The 13,383-nt window shown below is 37.1% G+C and overlaps 1 protein-coding gene across 5 annotated transcripts in view; it reads left to right on the top strand.

The window, feature by feature from the left end:
• Positions 1 to 13,383, top strand: part of DMXL2 (Dmx like 2) — a 158,682-nt gene that overhangs the window by 86,997 nt on the left and 58,302 nt on the right. For all 5 annotated transcript variants that reach the window (XM_044230926.1, XM_044230928.1, XM_044230925.1 and 2 more), the window contains exons 14-16: positions 5,398 to 5,487; positions 7,615 to 7,732; positions 12,282 to 12,401. In XM_044230926.1, the coding sequence (XP_044086861.1) occupies positions 5,398 to 5,487; positions 7,615 to 7,732; positions 12,282 to 12,401 (328 nt within the window). The remainder of the gene's footprint in view (positions 1 to 5,397; positions 5,488 to 7,614; positions 7,733 to 12,281; positions 12,402 to 13,383) is intronic.

The raw sequence follows: 13,383 nt of genomic DNA on the forward strand, positions 1-13,383 counted from the left end.
TTGGGTACAGGATAAGGCAGACAAGGGTGGAGAAAGTATTGAGGTTCAGATGCAGATCAAGAGTTGCCAGCAAAGTCCACTCTTTTTGTCCCCTAGCATCGATCCCTCTTCTGTATTTAGATTGAGAAACTTGGGTCATTGTGGAATGATGCCGGTTTAGTTGTGGTCCTACTTGGAACCTGAAGTTGTTGCACTGTTGGTACTTGTCATGGTAGGGAAATCAGGGAAAGAGAAACTATAAAGGAAAGCTGTCATAGCCCCTGCTTCTACAGATAGTCACAGAGCCTGAATTCAATAATCGTAGTTGCCTCCCACCACCAAATTCTGCATTCCCTTATACTTTGTCAGTGCTTTTTTCTTTTTCTTTTTCTTTTTAAACTTGGTGGAGTGGCTCAAACATTAGTGTTCTTACTTTCTTTAAGTAAGTACCTAGTAGTGGAATTATGGGATTGGGTGGTTTTAGTGCTATATTTTAAACAATCAAAATTAATGCAGAAAAATCCTTGATGAACAAAATGCTAAAATTTAAAATAGAGACAGACCTAGTAGTGCCATGTTGAGCCACATTGAAGCCTGGGACAAAAGGAAGAATGTGTACTCTAGAAACATATGTTCCTGTAATATTTTTTTAAAGATTTTATTTATTTATTTGACAGAGAGAGATCACAAGTAGGCAGAGAGGCAGGCAGAGAGAGAGGAGGAAGCAGGCTCCCCGGTGAGCAGAGAACCCGATGTGGGGCTTGATCCCAGGATCCTGGGATCATGACCCAAGCTGAAGGCAGAGGCTTTAACCCACTGAGCCACCCAGGTGCCCCTCCTGTAATTTTTTTTTTAAAGATTTTATTTATTTATTTGATAGAGAGAGATCACAAGTAGGCAGAAAGGCAGAGAGAGAAAGAGGAGGAAGCAGGCTCCCTGCTGAGCAGAGAGCCCGATGCGGGACTCGATCCCAGGACCCTGAGATCATGACCTGAGCCGAAGGCAGCGGCTTAACCCACTGAGCCACCCAGGCACCCCCCTCCTGTAATTTTTTAATGGTTAATTTTTTTCCCCCAGAACATTAAAGCAGTTGAAAAGTGTTGAAAATTGGAAATAAGTATATTAAAATTCACAACATTATTTTAATTTTAAATATTTTGTGCCCCAAACAGAATTTTTTTATAATTTTACTTTCCTGGCTTTAACTGAAGGAAACACTTCAATAATGTGGTCAAAATTTACTTCTTTGCTAATCCAGTTTTCAGTTGAGAGTTGTTGGATATAGTGAGAGAAAGTGACTTTGAAAGTATGTGGGTGTAAATTATTAGCAAGAGGTGTGAATATATTTCCTGAACCTGAAAGTGAATTAAAAGAGAAACTGGAAATGTATGAATTACCAGATGTGATATTCTTATGGGAAAAAGTCGATAAAGTAAACAGTAAAGAGATTGTAGGCACCCGTATTAGTTTCCAACTGCTGATACGACAAATTGTCACCACCGAATTGGTGACTTTAAAACAATACATTTATTATCTTACTGTTTTGGAGGTTGGGTATTCTAAAACCAAAGTGTTGACAGGGCCATATTCCCTCTGGAGACTCTGGGTGGGGATTCCATTTTCTGGCTTCTAGAGACCCCTGCATCTATTGGTTCATGGCTCCTTCCTCCTTTTTAAGTTAGTAGCAGAGGATTTTCAGATCTCTTTCTCTGAATCTGATAATACTTTCTCCCTCTTATAAGGACCATTACGATTACAGTAGGCCCTTCTACCTAATCCAACATAATTTTCCATATCCAGTTGTTTGATTTAATCACACCCACAATATCTCATTTGTATGTAAAGTAACATATTCACAGGTCCTGGGAATTAGGATGAAGATATTTTTGGGGTCTTATTCTGGCTACCAAGCATATTAATTTCACATTCAAAATGGAGGTATGAAAAATTAAGTGCTTTAGATTTTGAATTTTTAGCTGGGGGTATAATCTTGTTTACAAAATGCAGCCACTCACTTGACTGTTAAATATTTTGACAGTTTAAGTCTTATGAAAATTCATCTGAAATAGTTTTAAGTGTCATGCGAGATCCATAATTTGTAATATAAAAGCAATGTTGTGTTTGGATCTTCTCAAACTGATTCACAAATTTTGTTCAGTGCAGTCTTATGCAAATTCGGAAGTGGACTGCAGAACTTTAAAAAAAAAAAAAAGCAGTCCCAGTGTTCTGCAGAAGAAATTTCAATAAGCTGAAGTTAATTAAAAATTATTTGTGGAGCACCTGGGTGGCTCAATTGGTTAAACAGCTGACTCTTGATTTTGGCTCAGGTCATGATTTCAGGGTCGAGCCCTGCATCCATCCTGGGCGTGGAACCTGCTTAAGATTCTCTCTCTCCTTCTTCCTCTGCCCTTTCCCCTCCTCCCTTTCTAAAAAATAACAAATTAATTAAAGAAATTATTTGAGATTGTCACTTGGTCAAGAAATTGTCAAACAGGGAAGTTGTCTATATTGAAAACAAGCAAAAGTAGATTTAAAAAATATTGATGTTTGCTTTCATTAGAGCCAGTTAAGTAAAATAATAATATCATTTTGGTAAAAATAAACTTAAATATAAAATATGATTGTGAGTTTTAATATACTTTATTTTTAGTTTTTCAATAGTTTTCACCACATTAATGTTTTGAAAAAATATTAATAATTAAAAAATACATATAAACATATCTGTGATTTGCTTTTGTCTGAGGCTTTAATATGGCTCATCAAGACATTTTTCTTTTTAGTTTTTAAGTTTATTAATTAAATAATCTTTACACCCAATGTAGGGCTTGAACTCACAACCCCAGAGTCACAGGCTCTTCTGACTGAGCCAGCCAGGTACCCCATGACACTATTGAATCCTGCATATAAAATTTTGATATTTTCTTCATTATGAACTTTTTTGCATTAAATCTGATTTTTTTTTTTTTATTTTAAAATTTTTTTTTTTCTATTTTATTTATTTGAGAGAGAGAGAGACAGTGAGAGAGAGCATGAGCGAGGAGAAGGTCAGAGAGCGAAGCAGACTCCTCATGGAGCTGGGAGCCTGATGTGGGACTCGATCCCGGGACTCCAGGATCACGCCCTGAGCCGGAGGCAGTCGTACAACCAACTGCGCCACCCAGGCGTCCCTCATTAAATCTGATTTTAAGAAATATTGCCTTAGGAGGCTGGGTGGTTCATTTGGTTAAATGATTTCAGCTCAGATCAGGATTTCACGGGTCATGAGATCAAGCCCTGCCTAGGGCTCTGTGTTCAGCTGAGAGTCTGCTTGAGGTTCTCCCTTTCCCTCTCCCTCTGCCCCTCCCCCACCTGTGTATGTATGCACTCTTTCTCTCAAATAAATCTTTTTTAAAAATGATTTTATTTGAGAATGAGAGAGACAGAGAGTGAGCATAAGCAGGGGAGACGGGTAGAGGGAGAGGGAGAACAGACTCCCCACTGAGAAGGGAGCCAGATGTGGGGCTCAATCCCAGGACCATGACCTGAGCTGAAGGCAGGTGCTTAACCGACTGAGCCACCCACCCAATAAATAAAGTAATTAAATCTTTAAATAAATAAACCCAATAAATCTTTAAAAAAATACTGCATTAAGGTATTATTTATCTTGAGTATTGAGTTTTTGGTACCCCCTCCCCCCTTAAATTTTGCTCCCAAGGTGAGTGCTTTTTTCCTTTTACCCTAATTCTGGCCCTGTCTTCTGCTGTAAAATGGGTTCCTTTGTTAGAGGTAAAGTTGAGTAGGATCCTGTAGTGTTGAGTAAGGCATTTGGTAAGGCCTTAGTCAGTGCTAGCAGCAGAGTTGTGGGCAGGGAGGGCAAATCCTTACCTGGAATGGGTATCCCTGCAAGGGGGCTGCAACCTTGGTTGCATGTCAGAAGTACCTGACGAGTTTGTAAAATGCCTGTGATCACACTGTACTCAAGACCAATAAATCAGTCTCTGCTGATTTATTAGCAGAGGTCTGTGATCGCGACCTAAGCAGCCATCACTGTTAAAGCTCCTCAGGTGATTCAGTGTGCAGCCAAGGCCGAGAACAACTTATCCACGTCAGTACTTACTAAACTTCAGTATGTACATGAATCATCTAGAGATGGTGTTATGGATGTATTAGCTTCAGGGCCTGAGAGCTGCATTTCTAAAAAGCTTCCTGGTGTTGCTATTGTTGCTGGTTCATTGACCACACTTGAGTAGCAAGGACTCCTGGTGTGTTAGAGGTATTCCGGTGTTTTAACCTCACCCCCTGTAGGCCACAGTTGCATTCAGATTGCAGTTAACAAATCCAGGAGACACTACCTCCAGGTATCTGAGCTAACTCTTTAAATCCTGAATTTTGTTTGAATGTACTCATAACAATAAATTCAGCCATACCCAGCCATATATTTTGTCCTCCTTGGTCTAATAACCCATCCATGTCTCTGGCATCTTGCTGATACAAATTGGAAAGATGCTACAACCCCAGGATATGTGCTGTTTTCCCAGAGATAGTCTTGTATTTATAACCCTAGGCTAAGCTGGAACCTGACCCCCTCAGCGGCCTGCAGGTGGTAGGGAGTAATAGCGGTGATGTCTAGGAGACTGGGCATCTCTTTGTGAAATAACTGCTTCAAGTGAAGTTACTGAAAGGATTTTATGCAAGGGAAGCCTGACTGGAAGGAGGGAGAAGGGACTACTTTTTTCAGCACAAAGATTTGAGAATTTGGGTGTCCAAAGTTAAACTTCCCATGTTAGTTCAAACATCCTCATCTCAAGATACAGAGTCCCACTTCCTGTCAACCATCGTTCGTGCCTTCTCACTGGCAGGGTCATACTTCTACATGGCAGATCTGCAAACCATACATATGGGCATGGGGCCACAGCTTCAGCCTCAGCCAGATCTGTCGTGGAGCTTTAGGACTGCAAAATGAAGACATGTTAAAAGAACCAGATGGGGGCGCCTGGGTGGCTCTGTGGGTTAAGGCCTCTGCCTTCGGCTCAGGTCATGATCCCAGGGTCCTGGGATCGAGCCCCACATCGGGCTCTCTGCGTGGCGGGGAGCCTGCTTCCTCCCTCCCCCGCCTGCCTCTCTGCCTACTTGTGATCTCTGTCTGTCAAATAAATAAATAAATAAATCTTTAAAAAAAAAAAAAAAAAAAAAAGAACCAGATGCCTTGAAGTTCTACACTATTTAGCTAGACATTATGGAGTTTTCTACCTGTTTAGTTAATCTTAAACATGAGAATAAAAGTGAGTACAGAAATTTTAAATAATTCTTTAAATTAATGAGTCACCATTGCCAATCATTGAATATTAAGAGGGGCCTTGAATGTCTGAGATGCTGTATCACACTGACAATAGATTCTTAAATTGTTGATGATTCACATCTTCTGTTTTTTATTTACAGAAACTTATTGGAGAAGTGTTTAATATTGTGAGCCAACAGTCTACTGCTCGACCTGGCTGCATTATTGAACTCGATGCAATAACCAACCAAGTAAAAACATGCTTGTGAATTGGGGGTATTAATATACTTTATCCCAGAGTGCTTTATGTGCATATATTTCATGATCAGAATAATTCTCTTGTTTGAGAATTGTAAATAAAGCCAGCTTCTCTTGATTTCCACAGTGAAAATCTAATGACTTAGGGATTATTCTCCAGCTAAATTGTATCTGTAGCCTTATTTCCTGTCTAAAGGTCATTCGATTCAGTCAGGAAAACTGTGAAGGAAAATACATTACAGCTGCATAGGGGGCTTGAGTTGTGGTTTTTCTTTTTGCACTATTTCTCATTTCAACTCAGATGATAGTTCAGCTTTAGACTGGTTGCCTTGTTAGGCTGAATATTAGATATTTTTACAATATCCATAAAAAGTAAGATCAAAGTATACATTTACTTTCTAATCCTAGGTCTTTTGTATAGTCATTGTTCTTCCTTGGCAACTACCCAGGAAAGAGGGAGAACTCTTCTCCCTACAGTGAGTTTTAAATCCCTTTCTAGACCTCAAGATACTTGTTTCTTGATCCTTCTCAGGATCATGTTGATGGACTAAGGGATAGCACTAATATATTCATTCCAAATAGGAAAAAAGATTGTTTTGGTGAGGAAGTTACCAATATTTTCAAACAAGGAAATGAAGAAATTGAGCAAACCATATTTAAAAACAAATTAGTTGTATTATTTTTTTTCCATGGTGCCTGGTACTTTCTGTTGGGGAAAATGTAATAATTTCCACCAATGTAGAGAAATGTCAGCTCTTGGCAACAGAAATATGGCTGCCAGATTCACGTTACTAATGCCTCCAAGGAAATCCCTAACCTGTGATTTCCTTATTCTCCTCCATAGGGATATGGCAGAAGAGTGGACTGTCTTCATTCCTATAAAGGTCTTCGTTTTTAATGGGCTGGGTGTTAAACTCTTCTCCCACTTTAGCTCCTTCTCTTCACCATGGGATATTAACAGAGGCCACTCTTACTTAGCGTCATATTTTTCACTTCATAACTGTTCAAGATTCCCCCTCCCCCCGCCCCCCAGTAGTGGCTATCTTTAACATAAGGGCTGGAGAATTGTAAGCACCGATAAATGGCTAAAACTCATTCTAGGTTTGTGCCCAATGTGCTGTATGGTTTCGATATCTATGAATACCTCACCCTTCCCTTCTCATTTATTTTTTCCTTTGGGGAGGTGACCTTTTTCTCTACATGTGAAGAGATTTTTGGTTTCTATGTGGAGAGACATAAAAATACCATATAACTTTCATAAATATTCTGTGGGTCAACCTAATATTATAGTTCTTTCATTTCTGTAGTTTGTAAGGAGGTTGACCTTTATTCCACAAGATTTAGCCCACCCATCCATGCCTCCCTTCCTTGAAATCTGTGAGGCAGCTTAACACACTTGTCTTAACACACTTCCACCCAAAGATTTTGTCTGGATTTAGTTTTTTCTTGAATTTCCATTCCCTTTGTGATTATAAGTAGCCATTTGTATTGTTTTTACTTTTTTTCTCTGTATTAAAAAAACGCACTCACCTAGCATATCAGTAGCAGCTGATGATGATGGCTCCTCCATCTGTTTAGAAATCCTTGTTACTTACATGTGAATACATTAATCTAGAGGTGTGTCACCCTCTGGCTGTCATAGGGCCCCTCACAATTCCCACTAGATAGACTGGGAATACTTTGAGGATGTTTCTGGTTTTCCTATTTTTGGTTCCCAAGTGGAATTAGAAAAACTAAGGGAATCCTATACTAGTTGCCTTATTACATAGTCAGCATAGCCTTCTCCAGCAGGTCATGAGACCTAATATTTTTGAGCTCAAAGTGATGTAGATCACTTATGGTGTGTTTGTGTGTGTGTGTGTGTTTTGAGAAGCAGGTATGTTGATTTGTTTTTATTAGAGCTCTTCAATTCTGCTATTGGCTTGCTATAGCATCTCTGAAAGCAGTTTTCTCTGCCCAAGTGATTTATTTTTTCTGTTGCTTTTTCCTTTCTAATTTGTCAGTTGATAAATAAGAGAGATTGTTAGATTTATTTCTTCTACATTTGTGTTCTTGGGGAGGTGGTGGGTGGAAGACAGGGAATTTCAAAGATGAAACTTCATTTTTTTTCCTATTTGTAGTGTGGCTCAAATACACAGTTGCTTCATGTGTTTCAAGAAGACTTCATTATAGGATACAAACCACATAAGGAAGATATGGAGAAAAAGGAAACAGAAATTTTTTTTCAGCCATCACAAGGTACTTTTAAAAAAGTAGTCTTGAGTTTGACAAAATAATCTTAAAAACAAATTCCAAATTGTTATTGAATATGGATCTTTATATCAAAAGTCATCACTCATAATTTTTAGCACAAAACAACAGTTCCGTAAAAATTGCTTGTTTGTATGTGAAGAAAGCATGTGGGTGAATATTACATCCAGTTTCACCAATGACAAAGACTGTTGTCAAGAAAATATTACTTATGAATCCTAGTTTGTTTTAAAAAATAATTTTTTTAAAGATTTTATTTATTTATTTGACAGAGAGAGATCACAAGTAGGCAGAGAGGAAGGCAGAGAGAGAGGGGGAAGCAGGCTCCCCGCTGAGCAGAGAGCCCAATGTGGGACTCGATTCCAGGACCCTGAGACCATGACCCGAGCCGAAGGCAGAGGCCTTAATCCCCTGAGCCACCCAGGCGCCCCTTAAAAAATAATTTTAATTGTTCAATTCTGCAATTAAATTACTTTGATTGGTAGTAAATTCCCTGTGGTATTTCAAGCAAACCAATTAATCTTAGTGTAAGTTTTTAGAAGTCCTCAGTATACTGCTAAAGACCATTGATGAGTATACAATATAAGACATTGTTTTGTATTGTATATCAGGAACCTCAGGTACACTGAATTAAAGGTACCATCGCACAGTATTCCCCTGTGACATGTAGTATTTGGTTTTTTCGTGCAAAATAAAGTAGTTCTTCATAAGAGCTTTCAAGATAGACCCCATGTGATGTTTAGCTTAAACTTCATTATTTAGTTTAAAATGTTCCTTTTAAAAGTTCTAACTTTGTAATTATAAGACAGTCCTATTCATTTGAATTTAGTCAACCTAGAACTAATGTTGAACAAATGTCAACATAGAAAAATAGAATATTTTCTATTTGAAAGAAGGAAAGACATCTTCTATATTAAGAATTCATTTTATATGATGAACATGTTTTTAGTTTACAGAAGGTTTCCAGATATTTTATCTAATTTGATTATAGATCAAAAGTATCTAAATAGACATAATTAATTTTATTGATGTAGCTTGTATCACAGAATTATATTTTTGTCATTTATTGTATTGTATTGTTATTTATGAACAATATTTCTACCAAAATTTTATAGGTAATTGCCTTTTCATAAGAATGAATTCTTCTCTGACATTTCTTCTCCAGTCACTAGTAATTTTTTCCTTTCATGCATCTTCTAATATTAATACTTTTCTTCTTGATAAGTTATTCAGTTGTCACATGGTTTTATTTTACTATCAGAGTATAAAAGGACTGCTTTATATATTTAAAATGTGCTTTTCCATAATATTTTACCTTTATTTGGGTAGAACTTTTCTATTTGCTTTCCCACAAACCTAGGTACTGTTTATCATTCTACTTTCTAACAAGAATACCAACTTACTAGAAACAATGCTTGTAAAAATATATGATTCTCTCTCTATATATATAGAATACTATATATATATAGTACTATGATATTTTTACTGTATTATACTATAGTAAAATACTATAATATATACTATACTAAAACTACTATAATATTTTTAATTGAAAGACTTACATTTAAAAATACTCTTATTTCCTTCTTTTGAAATTTCTTTATATAGTCGTAAAATTAGACCAAAATTAGACCAAAAAAGATTTCCTAATGCCTTTCTTGGTTTTTCTTTAGATTTTGTGCAGCTTCTTTGATATTCTTCTTGAGTTTATAGTTACTTTCTTAAAGGACTTGATAGGCAAATGTTCTTTCTTCCTTGCTCCTGCCTTATTTTGTACTTTCTTAATTTTTTTAAATTTAAAAAAGCTTTTTTATTTTATTTTATTTTTTTAAAGATTTTATTTATTTATTTGACAGAGAGAGATCACAAGCAGGCAGAGAGGCAGGCAGAGAGAGAGGAGGAAGCAGGCTCCCTGCCGAGCAGAGAGCCTGATGCGGGGCTCGATCCCCAGGACCCTGAGATCATGACCCGAGCCGAAGGCAGCAGCTTAACCACTGAGCCACCCAGGCGCCCCCAAGCTTTTTCATTTTAAATAGGCTCCATGACCAGCATGGGGCTTGAACTCATGACACTGAAGTCAAGAGTCTCATGGTCTACCAGACACCCTTCTAATTTCTCTTTTAATTAAGAAAAATGCTAATTACAAACAAAAGTAGAGTGTATAGTTTAAAGATTTTAAGATTTGGGGGTGCCTGGGTGGCTCAGTCACTAAGTGTCTCCTTCAGCTCAGGTCATGAACCCAGGGTCCTGGGATCAAGCCCTGCATCGGGTTCTCTGCTTGGTGGGAAGCCTGCTTCTCCCTCTCCCACTCCCCCTGCCTATGTTCCCTCTCTTGCTGTGTGTCTCTGTCAAATAAGTAAATAAAATCTTTAAAAATTTTAAGATTTTTGTTTTACTTGCTTTATCCAATTTTCTTTTTCTTTTTAAAAAGATTTATTTATTTATTTGAGAGAGAGAGAGAGAGAGAGATCACAAGGTGGGGAGGAGCAGAGGGAGAGAGAAAATCCTGAAGTTACTCCCTGCTAAGCATGGAACCTGATGCTGGGCTTGATTCTTGACCCCAAGGCCATAGCCTGAGCCAAAATCAAGAGTCAGCCGCTTAACTGACTGAGCCACTAGGTGCCTCTTCCTGAAATATTATCAAACAAACGCAGCCATCATGTTGTTTCACTCCTGTGTACTTCCACATGCATTTCTAAATATGACTTTCTTAAATGAGTATATTATCACGTTGATCAATAACAAAATTTCTCAGAATTGTATAATAGTCCATATTTACTTTATTCAGTTGTCTCAAAATGTCAAAAGTTATTTGATTTTCAGATGTTTGGATTTGTATCCAAAGTCTATACATCGTATTTCATTGTTTAGAAGTATCTTTTAATTTGATGTGACTACCCATTTATACTCTCATCATGCCACTTATTTTAGAGAAAGTTATTTTATAATAATTTGCCTAACTAGTTATTTATGGTGTCATTCACCCTTTCTTCTATCAACCGATTACCTATGTGGATTTAATTAGATCCAGGTTCAATTTCCTAGGTGATGCTATGTCCTTCATAGAAGGACATAAGAAAGACCATCACTTAGGATGCCTTGTTTTTAGTGATGCTAAGATCCAGAAGATTCAGGTGGTGGTTCCAGTGTAATGTTTGCTGCAATCTACCACATGAAGCAATCATGGCTTCTTCAATTAATGTTGTTTTTGGACCCATTATTTCATTAAAAATTGCAAAATTATGATTTCCTAACTTTATCAGTTCTCATTTACTTATTAGCTGGAAAGTATTGTAAAGAAAAGTTTTCTCTTATCAACTAGAGCTATTTGGTTACTTAGAAATAAAGAGTTATTTTTAGGAAAGGGAGGGTAAGTGTTTAGTTTCTTCCATTTAATTACCAATTTCAGAAGAGGGAGTTTGTGCCCAAGTTATCACCAGGGATTGCTGATGAATTTATTATTGTTGTTGCTTAACTTTCTTTTTCTTTTGACTACCATTATGAATCCATTAAAAAAAACCTCTTTGTTGAAGAATAGTATAGATATAGAGAGGTACTCATCACTCATGGGTTTTTATGTACTTAGCATATTTCAGTCAGTTTCATTCGTTGTTCTTTATAGTGCTCATGTTGTCCTTTGTGAGACTAGTGAGGACCCTTTTAAGTTGGTTCTGAGTCCTTCTGATGAAGCCTTATTATTATTATTACTATTTTGCTTTCTTTTAGCACTATAAGTTCTCCTAGGCTCATGTTGTGTAGATATCCTTTGCAAGAATGGAGTTCTCACTCCAGACTGTTCTTTTTAATGGGATATGGTATTCAGAAACTACAATTAGAGCTCTAGCAGTGATCATTTCCAATGAGTTGTTATTGTGGGTTTTCATTTTTAAAGAAAGTTTTTCTCAACATCATTCATCAGGGAAATTCCAATAGAAACCGTAATGATATATCACCTCACATCTGTCAAAATTACTAAAATAAAAAAAACCATGAGAAATAACAAGTGTTGACAAGGATGTGGAGAAAAAGAAACCCCATGCACTGTTGATGGGAATGTAAACTGTCACAGACACTGTTGAAAACGGTATGAAGGTTCCTCATCTTTGACCAATAGGTATACCTTCATGTTAGCTTTTGTGTACTTTTGACATAGTCCCATTAGTTTTCTTTTTTTTTTTTTAAGGTTTTATGTGTTTGTCAGAGAGAAAGAGCAGAAGCAGAGCTGCAGGCAGAATGGGCAGAGCAGGCAAAGGGAGAAGCAGGTTCTCCCTTAGCAGGGAGCCTGATGTGGGACCCTGGGATCATGACCCAAGCTGAAGGTAGAAGCTTAACTGACTGAGCCACCCAGGTGTCCCAGTCCTATTAGTCTTTGATAGATACCTAATTTTTGGCACAAAAATTACATAAAACTCCTAAATATCTATTTTTCCCTCTTCCTCCCAACTTGCATACATATCAAGAGAAGTTTTTTGAAAGTGTCTTTCTTTTCACCCGGTAGAACTATAACTTTTAAATATATTTTTCTTTTGAACAATAGGATACCGTCCACCACCATTTTCAGAAAAGTTCTTTCTAGTAGTAATTGAGAAGAACAGCAATAATTACTCTATTCTCCATATGTGGCACCTTCATCTTAAATCTGTACAAGCATGCTTAGGTAAGTAATTATAATTTTATGCTGAGATGTTATGAAATAAATTCATTTTACTGAATCTGTTTTAGGTTGGTTAATTTTTTAAAATGAAGATCCAGTGAACTATAAATTGAGTTGCTGGATTGAAGAATGGATATGCCAAGCTTTTAATTACAGGATCATAAATAATTGATGAAACAGGTTAATCTAAAACCAAACCATTCTGCAAGCACATTAGATACATTTTTTAAAAGTCTGATCCATTTATTTGTTCAATTAATATTTATTGAATCCTTATTATGACTCTGTTCTAGACACTATGTCTCTATAAATCTGTTTCCCGCATAGAATTAATATGGTACTTTTCTGTGGATGAATACACACTTTCATCTGACGTAATGTACTTTAGAATCCTTACATCCACATGGATAGAACTAGAGGGTATTATGCTAAGTGAAATAAGTCAATCAGAGAAAGACAATTATCATATGATCTCACTGATATGAGGAATTTGAGAACAAGACCACATCTTAGGGGAAGGGAGGAAAAATGAATGGGAAGAAAGCAGAGAGGGAGACAAACCATGAGAGACTCTTGATTCTGGGAAACAACCTGAGGACTGTGAAAAGGGAAGTAGGTAGGGGGATGGGCTAACTGGGGGATGGGCACATGATGTGATGAGCACTGGTTGTTATATCCAACTAATGAATCATTGAACACTACACCAAAAACTAATGATGGCTAATCGAATTTAGATAAATTTTTTAAAAATCACTAAGAAAAGCAGATTTACTATTTATAAAAATATGATTGAGCGTATAAAGCTCAATAGTCAAACTGTTTCTTTTTTTTAAAAGATTTTATTTATTTATTTGACAGACAGAGATCACAAGTAGGCAGAGAGGCAGGCAGACAGGAGGAAGCAGGCTCCCTGCCCAGTGGAGAGCCCGATGCGGAGCTCAATTCCAGGACCCCAGGATCATGACCTGAGCTGAAGGCAGAGGCT

The sequence above is a fragment of the Neovison vison genome, chromosome 13 (assembly GCF_020171115.1).
Source record: "Neovison vison isolate M4711 chromosome 13, ASM_NN_V1, whole genome shotgun sequence".
In the NCBI taxonomy this organism is placed as follows: domain Eukaryota; kingdom Metazoa; phylum Chordata; class Mammalia; order Carnivora; family Mustelidae; genus Neogale; species Neogale vison.